The 18,962-nt window shown below is 49.8% G+C and overlaps 1 protein-coding gene across 13 annotated transcripts in view; it reads right to left on the reverse strand.

Annotated features, from left to right (window-relative positions):
• Window positions 1-18,962, reverse strand: part of CACNA1B (calcium voltage-gated channel subunit alpha1 B) — a 317,185-nt gene that overhangs the window by 141,947 nt on the left and 156,276 nt on the right. For 6 of the 13 annotated variants that reach the window (XM_064677120.1, XM_064677121.1, XM_064677119.1 and 3 more), the window contains 5 exons: window positions 16,945-17,060; window positions 8,694-8,750; window positions 7,912-7,986; window positions 5,913-6,002; window positions 2,085-2,294 (listed from right to left, as the gene is read on the reverse strand). In XM_064677120.1, coding sequence (XP_064533190.1) covers window positions 2,085-2,294; window positions 5,913-6,002; window positions 7,912-7,986; window positions 8,694-8,750; window positions 16,945-17,060 — 548 coding nt within the window. The remainder of the gene's footprint in view (window positions 1-2,084; window positions 2,295-5,912; window positions 6,003-7,911; window positions 7,987-8,693; window positions 8,751-16,944; window positions 17,061-18,962) is intronic. The other 7 variants (XM_064677125.1, XM_064677128.1, XM_064677131.1 and 4 more) reach the window with 3 other exon arrangements.

An 18,962-nucleotide genomic window follows, 5' to 3' on the forward strand; every position in this document is an offset into this window, starting at 1 on the left:
TACTCTGCCAATCTGGCTTATTAATTCCTCTGTTAAATTTAGGTAATGAATAAGCAAGACTGACTTCTCTGTATAGTCTGTCTCTCTTTTCAGTCTAAATCTTGCCAAAAAAACCAAAAAGCCAAACCCAGACTTGAAAGAAGTTCCTGTCCTTCTCATGCATCTCTCATTATATCTCCATTTACCTGATGATATTAAATATTTCAACAAATATTAATAAGGACATGTTTGATGTCAGAGCAGTTGGTATTCTTGACCTTTTAGGTCTATTAAAAAAAAACTTCAAAAGTTTGCTTCTTTGTAATAAGGTAAGACCCAAGGATCTGAGGCAGGAAATATTTAAGTCTCTAATTTAGATAGAAATCAAGGAAAATTAGGCAGATAAGTATCTTTAAAGATCTAAGCTGAAATGATTAGACTTTTTGAAATATTTGGGGTTTTTTTCCTGGTCTTCTGTTCTCTCGTTTCAGAAGTTTTACTTCACAAATTCTGCTCTGGTCTTGTCTCAATATCAAGTGTTGAACAAAAGGATTTGTTCCTGGCCATTTTACAGAGGCAGAAGTGGCCAAACAAATGGCTCTGACTTCCAGAAACAAACTCCCATCCCTTCCCTTCAGGAGGGAGAATTCTCAGTGTCCCACTTTCAGGGTCACCACCTTCTCTCCTGAGGAATTTCTACAAGTTTGACAGGAATTTTTAGGTTGTAATTTTAGTGTGTTTAAGTTTTCCAGGAATCCTACCCTACAACTTTCATCAAAATACACAAAAAGGTCCATCCTCCACCTTCCACATTTCTTTAACTCAGGTTTGGTGAGCCAGGCTGTGACCCCAGGGAAGCACTGGGAGGTGTGAAGGCTGGGAAGGCAGAAAGCCTCCATTTATTATTCACCACGAGACAAAGCCAGATGCCATTTTCAACACACAAAAAAATCACCTTTCAGAAGCACTTCTAAACTCTCTGAGCTGAACTGGCAGGTGACCACAGGTGAAAATAAAAGCTGTAGCACAAATACAGTATCATTTTCTCTCTGGTGTCGTTTCCATCAGGCATTTTCACAGAGGGCACCGTGACATCCCTCCCCCTGATCACACCCCATGGGTGAGGAGGCCACACAACAAAAAAGGATCTTCTGTAAAGTTGTAACCTGTTAAAGACCATGCCAGTCATCACTGAACTGTGGGGAGTTAGTGTGGGGTTCTATGAGCACGGACAGAGGTTTTTGTCTCACATGTGGTGCTGTCCCAGGGACACCAGAGCTGGCAGAGCTTTGTGTCCCCAGCAGGAACCACCCCTGGAACAGATAAAAGTGGCAGCAATTTGCAGTTCTCTGGGCAGACACAGGTTGGGCAGAGCAACCTGCCTTTCCCCAGGGGAAAAGAAACCTCCCCCTCCTTTCTGTCTGACACAGAACAAATCCTTCTTCCTGCAAGATTTACATCTGGTTGAATCTGAAGTTTGAAATAACCTTTGGGATATTTTTCCCATCTCAAAGCAACACCCTGCCCTGGGGCATCTCTTCTGAATTGTGTGATTGAATGACTGGAAATATGATTTGAGAGAGAATTGGGATTGTTCAGCCTGGAGAAGAGAAGCTTTGGGGAGACCTATTTGTGGCTTTCCAGGACCTGAAGGGATCCTAAAGAAAGATGGAGAGAGACAATTTGCAAGGGCCTGGAGTGACAGGACAAGGGGGAATGGCTTCCTACTGCCAGAGGGCAGGGTCAGATGGGATATTGGGAAGGAATTCTTCCCAGGGAGGGTGGGGAGGCCCTGGCACAGGTTGCCCAGAGAAGCTGTGGCTGCCCCTGGATTCCTGGAAGTGTCCAAGGCCAGGCTGGACGGGGCTTGGAGCAACCTGGGCTAGTGGAAGGTGTCCCTGCCCATGAGTTGAATGAGATGATCTTTAAGATCCCTTCCAACCCAAATAATTCCATGATTCTGTGACTTATGAATTACTAGAACCACTGACTAAAGCATTTCTGAGCCTGTGCTGAGGTGACCCTCGGGAAGCTGAACCCCAGAGCTCCTGAGTGACCAAAAATGTGGATCTCCTCAGGGGAAAGGTGGAGCTTCCAGTACTCACAGAGGGCAGTGGTGAGCTTCTCCGGCTGGTCATAGTGCACCATGGCCACACAGAGGGTGTTGAGGGCCACCACACACAGGACAATCCAGTAGAAGCTCTGAGCCTTCACCATGCGCCGGATGAAGAACCGGAACATCTTCTCTTTCCTCCTGAAGTAGGACGAGCTCTCGTTCTTCCCGCTCTTCAAACTGGCGCGGGCAAAGGGAGACCCTGGGACAGAGAGAAGAGTCACCACACCCCACCCTGGCAGGCAAAAGGCTGGGGGGCATCTCCTGGGCACACAGAGCCTCTGCCAAGCACCGGGAACGCGGCTGAGCAGAAAGCTGGGCACGCCGGCCACGGGCTGAGCGAGGGCATCTGGCTTGGGATGGCGCCATGAGGGATGAAGGCTGGGGTTTTAAAACCTCATGAGTCAATGAATCAGTGCCCAGCTCCGCCACCTAAAGAAACTGGGCTTCCAAACCTTTGGAACAATCCCGATTGCTCCAGTTAAACTCATCACTCGGGCTGGAAGGACAGGAAGCACCAGGCACAGTGATGGTTCTGCCCGTGGTGTGGAGCACGTCCCCGTGGAGCTGGGACCAGGCAGCAGGAAAGCTGGTCCCTATTTCTCCTACTCCAAGGACCAGCCCTTACTGCTGAATGGAATGAAGTCTCCTTATTTCATTCTCCAGCTGCTTGTATTTCCTGAGCAGAGGCTTCAACCTGCCTCCCTGCATCAGATTTTGGGTGCAGCTACTCATTCGTACCAATTCTGCCTAAACCAGATGTATTTCCACTCCGGTTTGAAACCCTGGAAAGAGCCAAATGTTTGAACAATAGGAAGCTGCTGGAAGAAATTCTTTCTGCTGTTCAAATGAAGGATGAAAGGGCAACCTCTGGCCAGTGCTGAGCAGGAGAAATCAGCACAGGTTAGGAGTAAACACATGGAGCCATTGGGGTTCCTCTGCAACTGCCACAGGTGCTGTTGCAAGCAGGGAAAATCATGATTGTTGCTGTCCACGAGTTGTGTCACGCTCTGCTGGCCCTCAGGACCTTTTTTCAAGCTGATTTGTGGCAGGATAACACACTATTGCCCTTCCCCATCGTGGGATGGAGCATCCCTGCAGGAAGGGCTGAGCAGGACACATGGGCCTGCCTTGGACCAAGCAGATGATTTACATGGAGATGGCTGAGTTACAGGAACAAAGTGTTCTGGCTGCAGCAGCCAAATCTTGGGGTGTGAGCACCTACATTTCAGCACTTGGAAGGGGCGGGAATCTCGCCCTGTTTCGTGCTGCAATAACATCAAACACAACACCCAGAGAAAGGATGAAGCATCCAGATGTGACAGCAGCAGGTTCTCCAAGCCTCACAGCTCCACAGGAGCGTGATGTCTCCCCAGTGGAACGTGAGCTCTCCACTCCATGGCCCATTTCTGGCCACCCACCAACACACAGAGCTGGTCCTTGGCTGGGCTCTGAACAAAGGCCTTGCAGAAAAGCTTGGTGTGCTGTTCTGTTAGTTTGCTAATCCTGCCTTTGGCAGTTTAAAAAATAAATCACAGTGCTCCTCCATTGCTCTAAGACAACAAAAAGAGCTCCAGTTTAGGATTTTGGCTGCACTGTTTAGCAGGTAAAGAGCTCTCAGATATTCATGCCACTCTGTACTCCCAGATTTGCAAGGGAATAGTCTCATCTCCTCCACTGATCTTTCAGAGGAGAAAACCAGTTTGTATTTAAGCTGATCTAACATAGAAAATATCCACTTCTCTGGGCTTTGCTGTCTGGGAATCCAGACAAGTGTCCTGTGTCTGGGACAGCGTGGAGGGTGGGAAGGCAGAGAGAGCAGCTGCACAGTTGTTAGTGTGGAATGAGAGGCTGAGAGTTGGGAGGAGAGAAAAGAACAAATGCTAAGAACAGCTCCAGAGAACACATTGGGAAGTGTTCAGCACTACAGAGCTTTATAATGCAATTATGAGGCTCCTTGAGGTGCTTGTGTTGGAATTCAAGTGCCAACGGGCAGCGAGAGCCCTGTCAAAGCCTCTCCCCCTGGTCTGCACCTTCCCCTGGCACTCAAGAATGATGCTGCTGGTTCTTCCACCCTCCTTCTGCTCCCACCAGAAGACATCACAGAAAACCAGCCAAAAACCCCCTTTGCTCAAAAAACATATTCTTTATGCATAATTGCCCACGTGCTGTGATTGTTTGTGTTCTGCAGAGCCTCAGCCTCTTCGGGAGCCTGCGAAGGAGCTGCTTCATCCATCTCTCCTTCTCTGTCTCCTTCCATGAATCAAAATCAAAAACACTTTTCCCAAGTGGGTGAAGCACTGCTGTTATTTTCCCTGCCATATGCTCCTGAGACAGTTCCCAGCTCTGCAGCAGATTATTCACGAGCCCAGATGCTCCGTCATCCGTTGCCACCTGAAATGCCTGAATTCCAAGATCTGTTGCGTGGCATGGGTGCCCAGAGCCTGGAGGGACTTGGATGGGAATGCAAAGAGCTCGTAATTATTGCAACCACGGACAACTGTTCCAAAAATGACCCTTCCTTGTTATCCATGCAGGGATCCTGGGGGAAAAAAAAAATAACCGAACCAACCCAAAAATGCAAAGGGTGCTGCATTTTTGCCCTCTTTCAGCAACGAGCCTCTCGCAGGAGTGTCAGCAGTTTAGGCACAAAACCTGCAGCCTGGGGGACCGTGGGTGATGGTGACAGGAACATGCCAAGCAACATTCAATTCCTGCAACCAGGTCTTGGTTTAAAGGGGGAAAAAAAAATCCCAGCAGCAGCTCTAATCCCTTAAAACCTTAAGGCCAACTTTCCAAAGGGCAGTTGAGGCACTTGTGCTTTCAGAACTCTGCAGACACAGACTCTGAAATGAACTCTTTGTGCTGCTGCTCTTGTGCTCCCAGGATTTGCTGCTTGGTGGGAACTGGGCTGCCAGGATATTTCTTTGGAAGATAATGAGAACATCTGCTGCTCCAGCAGCAAAACCATGTCCAGACTCAAACAACAGGGCCAGGGAGAAGCAAAATACCCAAGTGCAGAGCAGGCAGGAGATGTGCCCCCGGCTGGGGAGGAGCAGCCCCGGGTTGAGAGGCGTCTCTGCTGCTGTCCAAACAGCTCCCTGAGCTGGGAGCTGTGGGCTCAGAGCCTACCAAGCCCTGCCAGTCCCAGACCTGCCTCCTGCCTCTCCACCTGGCTGTGTCTCAGGAGGGAATCAGCTCTGAGAACTGCAGGACAGGCAGCAGTCTGGTAGTCCTGGTCTGCAGAGCTGAAGCCCCCAAATGCCCCACAGGGCAGGATGCACTGGAGGTGTGGGGGTGATTGGGTGCACACTGGTGTGTATCTCCACATCTGGCTTGAAAAATGTAGAGAATTGCTTCAAGATCTTCTCCTAAGGCAAAAATGAGGGAACTGGGGCCACTGCCCAGCGTTTCCCAGTAATAACTCACACAGCAAGGGCTGCAAACCCACCCCTGTGCGTCGGTGGCAGATGGGACTGTGTCCAGTTCCTCCAACAAAGAGCCTGAGCAGTGTCCTTGGACAGATTTGGGGTTCATTAGCATGAACAAGCGTGCTCCAAGCAGAATCCCGGGATGGGTGGCACAGCAGGGATTCTCCCAGTGCCGGGCAGGGCTCTTGGAAAGGTGCAGCATGCAAGAGCTGAGCCAGGCAGCGCAGGGCAGAGGGTGAAGCCACGGAGCCCTTTGCTTTGGGAAGTCGAGGGGACTTCTCCTTCTTGAAACCGCAGCTTCTGGAGCAAAGGAGCCTCTCAGAGGACAGATGGCATGGACAGGTTTGGGTGGAGATCTGAACCTGGGGCAGAGCGAAGCCGGTACTCACCAACGGAGCAAATGTCTGTGAAATGGTCCTCACCTTCTTCTGCATGAATCAGGTCGTTTTTGCTCTTCTTTATTGCGGCTCTTTTCAACACTGTGTGCAAATTAAAGAGAAAACGCCCCGTGAGGATGCAGAGTGGATTCTCTCTCCCCCTCCCTTCGCTCTCCAGGGCCAGCATTTCCTTCCCAATGCCAGCTTAGAGCTCTCACACAAGGGCAAGCCGGAGCAAACCGGACAAGCTACAACCTTGCAGGGCCCAGTGCTTCGGTGTCGGGGTCCTTTAGCTGTTTGACCTTCCAGATCTTGAAGGTCTGCCAGGAACGGGGCTGGGTGCTCCCGCTGCCCCCAGCAGATGCAGGAGGGTGGGGGAGTCACTGCAGCTGCTGGAGCTTTTAGCACAGCAGAAAGGCTGGCCAGGGTCACTGGATCTTTGTGAGCCCCAGTGGGTGAGGAGATGAGTGCTTCCATCCATTAAAGCCATTAATGCTGTTTACAGTGGGCACCATTAAGGAGTCAGCATTCACGGGCTCCGTTTAAGCACCGAGCAGCGCCTGGAGGAGCAGAAACGCTCCGAGAGAAGCAACTGCCACAAATCAGGGAGCAGCCTCTTAATAGCACCCAGTGTACAATCCCTGCCCTCTGGGGCTGCTGTAATTCTTTGAAGACACTCTTCTCCCAGCAGCATCTTTTGTGGGGAGGGCAGACATCCCTACAGTGTTTTATTCCGACAGGGAAAGAGACCGGCAGCCTAAAAGGCTCGGAGAGCTCTGCACTGTCCAGCCAGTGCACGAGGGGTGAGGCAGGAACAGCGAGGACGCCGGTCCCATGACCACCTACCTGCAGAACCTCGAGAACTGGCAGAAAAAGATACGTTGATACAGTTTGGTAACAGGTTCAAGACATACAGTAACTAAGCACCATTTTCTAGCAGCAGTAAGACACCCCACGGTGTGGTGATACAGACTGGTCAGAAGGCACACACAGCAAACCCACACACTCTGAGCCACTGGAGTCTCCTAGAGAAGATCCCCTCGCTCTTCACACGGATTTCCCTGACACAGAAATGGATGTGCTGCTTCCTGCACGGCCAAGGCAAGGGTTGGTTCTTTGGTTGCTCAAACACCCAGAGCATCACCTGGGTTTGGAGAGGTTCCAGGAGAAGAGGATGCTCTGAGCCTGTGATCTGGATCCAGGGGGTTTTTTTGGCAAATAACCACTTTTGCACCTTTCTTCCCCACCCAGCTCTAGGCTGAATCCTCAGTCCCAGCAATACCAGCTTTTGGGTCCTCCAGGCTCCATCTGTCCCAGTACACTCCAGCATATCCAGGCCATTCCCAGCACTGGAACGTGACCTGCACTGGGAGTAAAATTTTACAACACTCCCTGGCATGAATTGAGTAGCTTCTTTATCTTCTCCCCCAGATAACTCCTACTTGTGTTTAGCAGTGTGCCATCTCTACAGGCACCCTGGATGCAACAGCCCTCTGGTTTGGAGACTGAGAGGATCTACCAGCATAGACATGGGCTGCTCCACACCAGTTGCTTCAAGGCTGGGAATGTTGCCGGGCTCCTTAGTTTAGCAGGATAGAAGGAGCCTTAATATCCCTGGGTCTTGACTTGTCCCCACCTCTAGTTTGCTCACACCACTCAGCTTTCCGGGCTACTCTTCCAGACGCTCAGGGCCAAGAGCTGCACCCACGTGCTGGACGAACTCCCCCAGCGCACACGACCCACACACACACACGAAGACTGGCCAGGCACACCTCGAACCCTGACCTCCTGCAGCCCCAGCTCTTCCATCCATCCCCGAGTCCTCCCCAGGTGCAGGTCACCAGGCTGGCCAAGGCGGACCAGCAGCCGGGCGCCCGCCGCCCCGAAGGAGCCGGAGCACAGGGTGCAAAACCACCCGGGAGACACCCCCGGTGACCTGGGCACGGGGGGCTGTGGGGTGAGGCTGCCCCGCTGTGCCGCCTGAGCCCCTGGTGATTTGCAATCCACTCACTGTTGTAGCTGCTGCCGCTGCTAGTCTCTGCCGGTGCCGTGCCTTGGTGGATCGGCCCTTCCGAGGCGGCCCTCCCTGACAGTGAATGGGAGGAGAAAAAAAAAGAGGAGGGAAGAGGGAGGGGAAGGGAAAGGAGGAGGAGACATGGGAGGACGAAAGATGGTCAGAAAAGGGAGAGGGAAGAATCTTTAACTGAACTTTGACTGGCTGGCGCGTTCCTACGAGCTCATCGCTCTCGGAGGCACAGGGAGGGCAGGTCCTGTGGCCTCGCTCGGCTCGGTCCCTCCAGCCTGGGTCGCACGTTGGAAGGTAGGATCACCACACCCTGTTATGTCTTACTGCTTACAGCTAACAGGGGTCTTAGTCTCTTTGTCAAATCCGTTTGGAAAACCTCAGTTTGGAGCCCTGCCTTCTCCTGGTCAGCGCGTTCCTCCTCTGGCATCCGCTCTGCAGCCTAATCCCCGCCACGGCCTGGGGGTGGGACACGGCCAGCCCCGCTTGGACAGGCTGACGGGTGTCCCTGTGGTCCCACAGGCAGCGTAGGGACCGACCCCAAGGGCAGATCCCCACCCCAGGGCGGTGTCACATGACTGCTCATCATCCACCTGCAACCTCGAAAGCACCCGATACGGGCGAAGGGACTCTGCAGCCCCATCTCTGCCAAGGGCATGCAAGAGTGTGTTCCTCACACCCTCCTGGGCACAGTGGAAGGCCGTGGCACTGTCCAGCAGCTGAACCTCTCATGTATCACAGGAGGAAAATGGCACAGCAAAGGGACCTACCGTCCAGAGGAGATTTCTCTTCTGCGTTCTTGTCTTCCTCCGCCAGCATGACCTCCTCTGGAAAAGATAAAACAGCAAGGTTCAACCTCAGGTTTATCACATCCCTGCTCTAGAACCAGCTGCCACCTGCCTTACCCCCTTGTATCACCCAGTTACACCCAGCCTGGGGAGGAGAGGATGGCTCAGAACACTGTGCCCCTCTTGCTCAGGGGAAGGATGTCAGACAAACCACTGGGAGATGTAGCTCTTCCTGCATGATATTCCTCTTCACAACCACCCACCCAGTCCTGTTTCTCCACCCAACTATCATCCACAAGGGACTTCTGGATGTCAAGAACCTTCCTTCAGACCCAAGAAAGCCACAGGGTGGTCCCTCATGTCCTGTCACATGGGAGACACCGTTTGAGAAGTGAGAGATGCTCCACACCCGTTGCTGCTCTTCTGTCTCCATCAGCAGGACCAGGACTCAGCCCAAGGGTAACAGATCTCTTGTGGCACAGGGTGAGACAAGCAGGGCCAGCTGCTGCACGTCAGCAGTGCCACATCTCAGGAGACACAGTGTCACCAGAAAGCCACCACGTCAAATCTTTGCCCAGTTAAAACCCACGAGGTCCCAGGGGGGAGCTCTGCTCGGCACAGTTCAGGCTGTGCAGTGCAGGAACACCATCCCTGCTTTCCACTCATGTGTGATCTCCAAAACACAACTTTATACTTCCCTAAAGTAAAAAAAAAATCATGAAACACTGTAAAAACCAACCTCCCAAAACTGAATGATTTTTATCTGAGTGAAAGACAGCCGAGTTTCCTGAGGTTTCCCAGTGCAAAGGTCATCACCCAAGGCAGTTTGCGGAACACACCGCGCTGTGCCAGCACTGGAGAAACGCTCAGAACCAACAGATTTTAACTTGCTGCTGGGAAAATTACGTGAGGATTTTCTAAAGGACAACCCAAAGCAAACAAAACATCGAGTTGGAAGCTGGGGAACTGTACACTTCCTTCTATTATTATAAATGACAAAATCCTCCACGTGCTTGGCACGGATATGATTTGACTGAAACATCTGATGCCGTGCTCCCACAAAATTTTGCTTTAAAGTCCATTTAAGTCAGTCTAGATTGAAGGGTAACTAAAAAAAATATAGAGAATAAACACAAACAAACCACAGGCCAAACATCAAAGTGTGTAGCTGAGAGCTGTCTAGAAGAATACTAGAGGGATCAGCCTTATATAAGCCTATATAAGCCACACAAGCCTTATATAATCTCTTTATTAATCATCTGGGAGAGAGAGTGAATGATACATTAATAAGACAGTAAATTGAGAAGCCTGAAAAATAATATCCAAGGACTGAGGGAGGCTGGAAAGGCAAGAAGAAATAAGAAAGTGCAAACTAGAGCATGAGAGACATGGAGGAAAGAAGAGCTGAGAGAGGGTTAAAAATGTCAGGTGAGCCAAAAACTGCACTTTAAAAGGTATAAAATCCTTCCAAAAACCCACAAGACAAATCAGGTGCTTTTTGAGGCTTCTTAGGATGGGTCAGAAAAGTAAAATGGGCTTTTGTAGACAGTTCAAGAGACTTCTGTGTCAAACCAGCACCTCTTCAAAAGTCTGGCCCAGGGAAAAGCTGTACCCATGTTTGGGGCTAAAAATGTTGGAAGGAAATAAAAAACAATTAGCAGTGAGTATGAGTGTCCTAAACCACGAGGAAGGGATGGCTTGGACATGGACACCCCTTCCCAAGGGCTGCTGGTGTCAATGGATCCTCACCCACAAAGGACAGGTTCCTAAGAGATAACTGCAAACCAGCTGGGCCTCTGCCCCAAACTCAGGGCCCCGAGTTGGTGCCCAAACGCATCTCCATCCATGGACACATCTCTATTCATAAACACATCTCCATCCATGGACACATCTCCATCCATGGACACATCATCCACAGATGCATCTCCATCCATGGACACATCTCCATCCATGGACACATCTCCATCCATAAACACATCTCCATCCATGGACACATCTCCATCCATGGACACATCTCCATCCATGGACACATCTCTATTCATAAACACATCTCCATCCATGGACACATCTCTATCCATGGACACATCATCCACAGATGCATCTCCATCCATGGACACATCTCCATCCATGGACACATCTCCATCCATAAACACATCTCCATCCATGGACACATCTCCATCCATGGACACATCTCCATCCATAAACACATCTCCATCCATGGACACATCTCCATCCATGGACACATCTCCATCCATGGACACATCTCCATCCATGGACACATCATCCATGGATGCATCTCCATCCATGGACACATCTCCATCCCAAACTCATCTCCCTACACAGACACATCTCCATCCATGGACACATCTCTATTCATAAACACATCTTCATCCATGGACACATCATCCATGAACACATCTCCATCCATGGACACATCATCCATGGAAACATCATTCATAAACACACCTCCATTCATGGACACATCTCCCATGAACACATCATCCATAGACACATCTCCATCCATGGACACATCTCCATCCATGGACACATCATCCATGGACACATCTCCATCTATAAACACATCTCCATCCATGGACACATCTCCATCCATGGACACATCATCCATGGACACATCATCTATGGGCACATCATCCACGGGCACATCATCCACGAACACATCTCCATCCATGGACACATCTCCATCCATGGACACATCTCCATCCATGGACACATCATCCATGGGCACATCATCCATGGGCACATCATCCATGGACACATCTCCATCCATGGACACAGCTGGGCTCAGTTTTACTGTTTCCTTTACAGCCCCAGGTTCCACCAATGGAATTCCCTCAATCCCAGCTCTCCACCCCCATTGCTCCCCAGTTCTCTCCTTTCACAATCACTCCTGTGTGCCTTGAATCCTCTGGGAATCCCAAGGAACACATCCACCCTGGAAGGGCTTCTCATGGGTTTTGGGGCCTGCTAAAAAGCCAGCTCAGCAGGACACTCAACACTTCCAGGAGGGGGTTTAACCACACAAAGGATCAGAAGCTGATTTGCCTTTAGTCATCACCAAGCCTGGAAGAGGATAATAGGAATGCCCAAAAAACCTCCCAGACCACTGACTCTACATTAGAAGAAATATTCCACAAAGAGATGGTGTCAGATCAGCCACTTGGAGCCTCCAGACAAAGGTTTCACCAGGATATCAGAGCAAGAGGCATCTCAGCAGTGACAGGAATTGCTGGTCATTAAGTACTGGAAGGACTGGAAATAAAGACAAACCTGGCACTGAGGAACTGGAAGGTGAATAATACAGGCAGAGCAGCAGAGAAATGTGGTGCCCCTTTGGCATGGGGAGAGAGGACATTGTGGGCTCAGATAACTCAGTTCAACAGGCAACAGAAGTTGGGGGGAAAAAAGGAAGAAAAACTGACTTTAACTGTCAGACTTGGTAAAGAGAAAAAAAAATGAATAAATATACAGCCCTTAGAAGAAGCTGCCACACTCTCATGGGGAAATCTAATTTGTCTTTCTGACAATTATCCTTCTTTGCCATCTCACACACGTGTCTTGTTGGTGTAGGTGGCTTTTCCCACCTGGATCAAAGGACTTGTTGCTCTGTTTCTTCTCAAGAAACCTGAAAATTCATAAAGCTTTGTCATGTCAAGGGGCAGCACTGAAGTTACAGTGGGCTGGGAGAGAGAGGTGAAACCATTCCCACAGCCTGTTACTCCAGGAGAAGGGAAACCCTCTGAATCAGTGCTGGGGGAAAGAGCTGGAAAGAATTAAAATGCAAAAGACACACGACTTGATTAGCCCTGAACTGAAAGACTTCTGAGCAGAGCGTTTTCAAACTGATGCATGTCCTTGCAAGATAAGAGAAACATCTTCAAAAGAATATTTGGGGGCTTATAAGCTCTTTAGTCTGTGCACAGAACTTGTGGTTGGAAATGCAGCATGACAGCCTAATGGATGTTACAGGTTTGAGGAGTTTATTGGAGAAAGTGGTGGCAAAATCATTTGCATGGATTACATGGCTTGGCTTCACCTCTGTTTAATTCCTCTGAAAGGCACAATTGCCTTTAAACTGAAGGAAGGTAGATTTAGATGAGATATTGGGATGAATTTTCCCTTGTGAGGGTGGGGAGGCCCCAGCACAGGTTGCCCAGAGAAGCTGTGGCTGCCCCTGGATCCCTGGAAGTGTCCAAGGTTGGATGGAGCTTCTGACCCAAACCAGCCTGTGATTCTGTGATAATATAATTCAAATTACAGAGAAGGTTGTGAGAAACATTAAAGACACTTCAGAGTGGTCAATAAATGATAAACATGATGTTAAATTAAAATCCTTGTTGGCCAGCAGGAGGTAGTGTAGAGATGGAGTGATTTTACTCACTCACATACTTGGTCTTAAACCAGTTACCCTTGGGATAAAAACTTGAGCACTACCAAGGCCAAGGAAAATGCCTTTCCAGCTCCAGCAACTGCTCAGAATATGTCAAATATTACAGAGCAGAAACAATCTAAGTATTGAGATGCCATTTGATAAACCACTGGAATGCAGCTTTTCACTCTTCCTACCTTGCATCGAAAATAAATGAGAAAAAACAAGCAACCAAAATGCTCAGGAAGGTTCTTATAAGTATTAGAAGCCTGGTGAACCTTCCATGGGAAGAGAAGGGATGGAGCTGATTGGTTCTGTGTGCTCTGGAGCAGAGAAAATAAGAGGACACAAGGTAGAGGGAAACGAAAGAAAGAAAAGCAATTAAAAGAAGCACAAAGTGCACTCCTGAGCTCCTCCTCTCACTGCAGAAAGGATTTAAACTGAGGGCAGGACACAGTTTGGTGGCTTGGTTTATTTTTTCAAATCAAACCAGCTGTTAACATGTGGAACTCTTTGCTACAGGAGTCAAGGATGGGAAGGATTTAAAACCCATTAGATATTAACACAAATAATAAGAAAACCCTCCAGAGTTCCCTCAGAGCAGAACACCAAGACTTTTGCTCTTTCCTTTATTGCATCTCCCTGCCTGGGGCTGGGCCAGGAGATTTCTGTCCTCCTTCCTCCACCACAGTCCTGGACAAGGAAGAACAACGATCCAGTTTGAAAATTCCCGATCATTTCCCAGCTGAAATCCCGGCCTTCAGAACAGAGCTGGGAAATCCCTGTCAACGGCACAGTCCCAAATTTCAGAGCCTGAATTCTAAACACTCCACTCCCTGTTCTGCTTTGCCTTCACACTGCATTTGGTATTCAAAGATTCTATTAACACTGCTAAGCTGATTTTAATTACTGTTATTATTCAGCTGTACTAGGAAGCTTTTTTATATTCCTATTGTATTTTCAACAATGCCTTTACACAGTATTTTTATTATTCCCTGATTCAGCTCTTTTGCACACACTCCCCTGTTCTACAAAACCTTCTGGATCTTGTGTTATTAAACTAAATCAAAAGATGTGCATTTTACAGCAGTTTTACTCCGTGTTGGTGTGGCATTTATTCAGCCCTGGCAACACAGAAATAGAAGAGCCAGCCATTCCCACGGGGATGCAAAGCTGGAGCAGGGATTGATTGCACATTTTATAACTTTTCCAGCTCAACTTTAACTCAAGTTCAGCTGATGATATCTGCATGATGATCCCTGCATGGCTCTTCTTGGCAAAACAGGCACCTAAATGAAAGCTTTGTCCCTGTAAGGGAGTTGTCCTCTTTATTTTAAAGATGGGAAACCAGAATTCAGAGACCAAAAATCACAGGAGCCTTGAAGTAAGATGGCATTAAACCAAGAACCACAGTGCACTCTGCTCCAGCCACTGCACAGACCACTCATTAATTTGAATTTGAGGTCGCTGAAAACAATGAGAAGACAAATGATAAATGGAAAGTGGATGATTCTTTTTCTGATTCCTGCAGAATCCCAGAATGAGGAGTGGCTGCCTGGCTGGGGGCAGTTGCTGCTGAACAGTCCCAGGGAACAGAAGCCTGACAATAAAACTGGCACTCAATTGTCACTTTGTGCAGGAAATAATGGGCTTGAGCCACCACACAAACAGCGGCTACTTCGTCCTCTTTTACATTTGAAAGCCTCAGTTTTCCCCTCTGGCCGGGTTGTCAGAGCTCATGCCCAGATCTGCAGAGAGACCTCGGCAAACCAGAGGGCTGGGAATCACCAACCCTGGGAAGTTCAACAAGGGAAGTGCTGGATTCTGCCCCTGGGATGGGGCAGCCCTGGATATATGGACAGAGAGGGAATGAGAGGCTGGAAAGCAGTGCTGGGAAAGGGCCCTGGGGGTTGTGGTCAGTGGCCAGTTGGCCCTGAGTCAGCAGTGCCCTGGCAGCCAGGAGGGCCAAACATGTCCTGGGGGCACCAGGGAGGGGATTGTCCCCTCTGCTCTGCCCTGGGGCGGCCTCACCTCAATATTGGGGCAGTTTGGGGTGAATATACAAAATAAGGAAGATATTGAGCCATTGGAGAGTGTCCAAAGGAGGGAACGAGGGTGGGAAGGGCCTTGATTTGAAGCTGTGGGAGGACACTGAGGGCACTCGGGGTGTTCAGCTGGAGGAGACTGAGGGCAGAGCTCATGGCAGTTCCAGCTTCCTGGGGAGGGGCAGAGGAGGGGCAGGGACTGAGCTCTGCTCTGGGGGGACCAGGGACAGCACCCAGGGAATGGCTGGAGCTGTGCCAGGGCAGGCTCAGGTTGGATCTCAGCAAAAGGTTCTTCCCCAGAGGGTGGTTGGCACTGCCCAGGCTCCCCAGGGCAGTGGGCACAGCCCCAAGGCTGCCAGAGCTCCAGGAGGGTTTGGATGATCCTCTGGGGCACAGGGTGTGATCCTTGGGGCTGGGCCTGTGCAGGGACAGGAGTTGGACTGGGTGATCCTTGTGGGTCCCTCCCAGCTCAGCAGATTCTGTGATTCTGTGATCACTGCCCTCAGGAAGGTACCAGGACCCACAGCAGGGCAGAGCCCCATTCCATGGGCACAACGAGCCCCTCAGAGGAGGAAGAAGAAGCAAAGCAGCAGGAGCCAGGTGAAAATGCTCTTCACCCAGGCTGTGCACATAAAACAGAGGCTGTAACTGCAAACAAGGGCCATCTAGAACAGCCCCAGGATGCTCTGGTTTGTCCCTGGCTCATGCAGCTGATGCTGCAGTGAGTTGCTGTGGCCACACAAGCACATTTTAGCCCAGCAGGCCCCTGGCATCAGCAGGATGAGTGATGGCATGGCCAGGAGTGATGGCATGGTTTGAACACGGTGCCAGCCCATGTTTTCTGAGCTCTGCCAGGTCTATCAGCTGATGTCAGGTGAGTCACTGTGCAACTCTGGCCCTCAGCCTCCCAATTTGTAAAGGGCAAGGAAGGAGCTGCTCTGTCCACAAAGGCACCTCACAGACTGTTTGAGAAACCACCACTTCTTTTTCTCTCCATCATTGTTTCAAAAGGGGTTTTTAACTTTACTCAGGTGTTTCAGCTTCTCAGCAAAGCAAGCAAGGAGGAAATTACCCCCCAATTTCCTTGATGCTGCATGAAAGAATTGCACAGTGGTCATATGAGGACTTATATGAGTAGCTTATATGATCAATATAAGCTACTGTATAATGCAGAAAGATTATTGGCAATCAAAGGAAAAGCAAAGCAGCTATTTTTTGTTAAATGGGTGTGTCTGGGTCCTTGTTAAAGTTGCTCAGGGCTTGCAATAAAGTGCAATGTTCAGATATAATGGTTATAAAGCAGTGTTAATATGTGCTGGGGGGAGTTTCATGCAAGTGAGCTCTGTAGCTCATAAAAATGACACTGGGGTGTATTTTACCATCCCAGCAAGAAAGGCTTGTAAAGCAGCTGTGCTGGAAAGTAAATAAAATAGAAATGACTCAGAGAGAGAAACAGTTTCCCCACCGTGGAGACTTTGGGCACTGTATCACTTTTTATATTATGCTGTATTAAGACAATTGCTTTGATCTCAGCAATAAAGGAAGTTGGCTCAGCTCCTTTAGTCTTGCTTAACCAAACCGAGATCTTCTGCAACAACTTCAGTGGGAGTGCTCAGAAATAACTGAAATGATCTTCTGCAATAACTGCAGTGGGAGCGCTCAGAAAGAATCCCCCCAAAAAATCCAGCCTTGTGTTCCCTCCATGGCCAACCACACCCAGCACTGCTTCTGGGGCTTTGTCCTCTCTCACCACCAGACTCTGCTGGCCACAAGAGCGAGGTGAGGAGGTCTCTGGCCTTACCTGCTTTGAAGATCCACTCCAGGTACCCGTTGAGCTCCCGCTCGATCTGCTGCTGCCGGCGGAGCTTCAGGAAAGCTCGGCGGTTCTCCACCCGCTCCCGTTCTTTGGCAAACTCACTGCAGACAGGCAAGAGAGAGGAAAGCACCTGTCACCAGCAGTCATGGAAAACACACAGCCCTCCTTCAGCCTCTCAGGTTGTGTTCATGAAGCTCGTGAAGTCGACAGCAGTGAGTGGAAACCACAGCGAGCGACACCCGACAAAGTACGACTTGACTGGAGCTAAACCGAGTTTGTTTCTCTGCCTCTCTCACCCTGAAAGAACCTGAAAGATTGTTTCTCTGCCTCTCACATCATGAAAGAACCTGAAAGATTGTTTCTCTGCCTCTCACATCATGAAAGAACCTGCAAACTGCCCTGTGCACACGTTTCTTGTGCCCCGTGGCCACACCACAGCCATTGCAAGGAGATCCTGGTGCACAGCCAGTCATACAACACCAATTATTTTCCTCAGCGCTAAAATCCGTCTCTCTCAGCAGCAGAATTTCCCCTGGAAGCACAAGATTAAGTCACAGAGATATCAGCACTCCTGTGAAGAGATCTGCTCTTCCATGACAGCCTTTCATTTTTCCCAGGCTTAAGATGTCTGTGAGAAACAGGAGCTGCAAGTGAGGCTGGGTGCTCTGGGGCTGAGGTGAAGCAGCTCAGATTCTCTATGTTGAGGGTAAAAATGATCCTGCTATTTGCTAAAATCACATGGAAAGCAAGTATCTGGTATCAGATTATTAGCACAGGGCTGTTCAGGGAATTCAGAAAGGAAGGTTCATCCAACCATTGCAATAATCACGTCCAAATACATCCTGCTGCCCAGCTTGAAATGATGCTGAGACAAAAGCACAGCCACCAGCCAAGACAACTCACTCTGGGGCTTTCCCCAAGCTAATTCCTGTCACCTCTGGGAAGTTTCTGATGCCTCAAGTGAAGATGTACCATTTATAGAGCTCTGAGCCAGCCTCTGCAGCCCCTCCCTTGGGGCACACACTGGAGTGACTCTCACAGAGGCTTCACCTCTCTGGGTAAAATGGGATCAGGATTCTGTCCCTCAGGTACTCCAGAACCTCACTCATTCGATGATGATGTCATCAGTTAACTGTTAATTGTTGCAAACTTGTAGTTAGCCACAGATTTTGACTAAAATCTCATGTAATCAACACACAAATGTTCTCAGAAGCCAGCAAGGAGCAGGAGATGGGAGGAAGGACTGGGGGAAAAAGGAGCTCCAAATGCCAGACACAGCTTTACATTCCCAGTCTACACTTTGTCCTCCAGAGGTGACACTTTTGCTTCGTTTGGCAGCACTGTCTGACCTGGGAGAAGGGACTGGGAGGAGAACTTGGCTCACACGGCAGAGCCACCGATGGGAGAGCTGCCATCAGCTGAGCCCTTGTCTCGATGTTGGCAGCACATCCCAGTCTCCTGACTCCCCTTTCCTGTCCCCCACCTGACAGGACAGCCCATGACCCCATCCTTGGAACAGAGGAAGTGAAAACACGGCTCTGAACCGGCAGCTCCTCCTTGGCATTCAGCACATCCCTGCCGGGCCGTTCGGGACCCTGCACGTGTCAGTCTGGGCACTCTTCTCCACCTCCCTTTCTGATGTTCTCATTTCTGCTTCAGTGCCTGCTGGTTGGGGCCATGGACCTTCTCTGAGTGTTGATTTCCCCCTGGAGCAGCAGGAAGGAGATCAGACAGCACGAGGTGACAACATGCATTTGAATTTCCAGGCGTGGAGGGGCCACGTTTAATGTGTTACAGGCTCACGTCACCACAAACTTCCCAGAGGAGGAGGCAACACGTGGTAAGAAGTTTCCTGGAGGACCCCCATGGGCAGGAAGGACAGCAGATGAGCCATGGCACTGCTCCCTCACCCCTCAGGAGCAGGGAAAGAAGAGCTTCCCTTGCAAAGCTTTTCATCCTCTGCCAGCTCCGATCCTGCCTAAGGAAAGTAAAACTCCCCTGGA

Source organism: Pseudopipra pipra, chromosome 20 (assembly GCF_036250125.1).
Source record: "Pseudopipra pipra isolate bDixPip1 chromosome 20, bDixPip1.hap1, whole genome shotgun sequence".
NCBI lineage: Eukaryota > Metazoa > Chordata > Aves > Passeriformes > Pipridae > Pseudopipra > Pseudopipra pipra.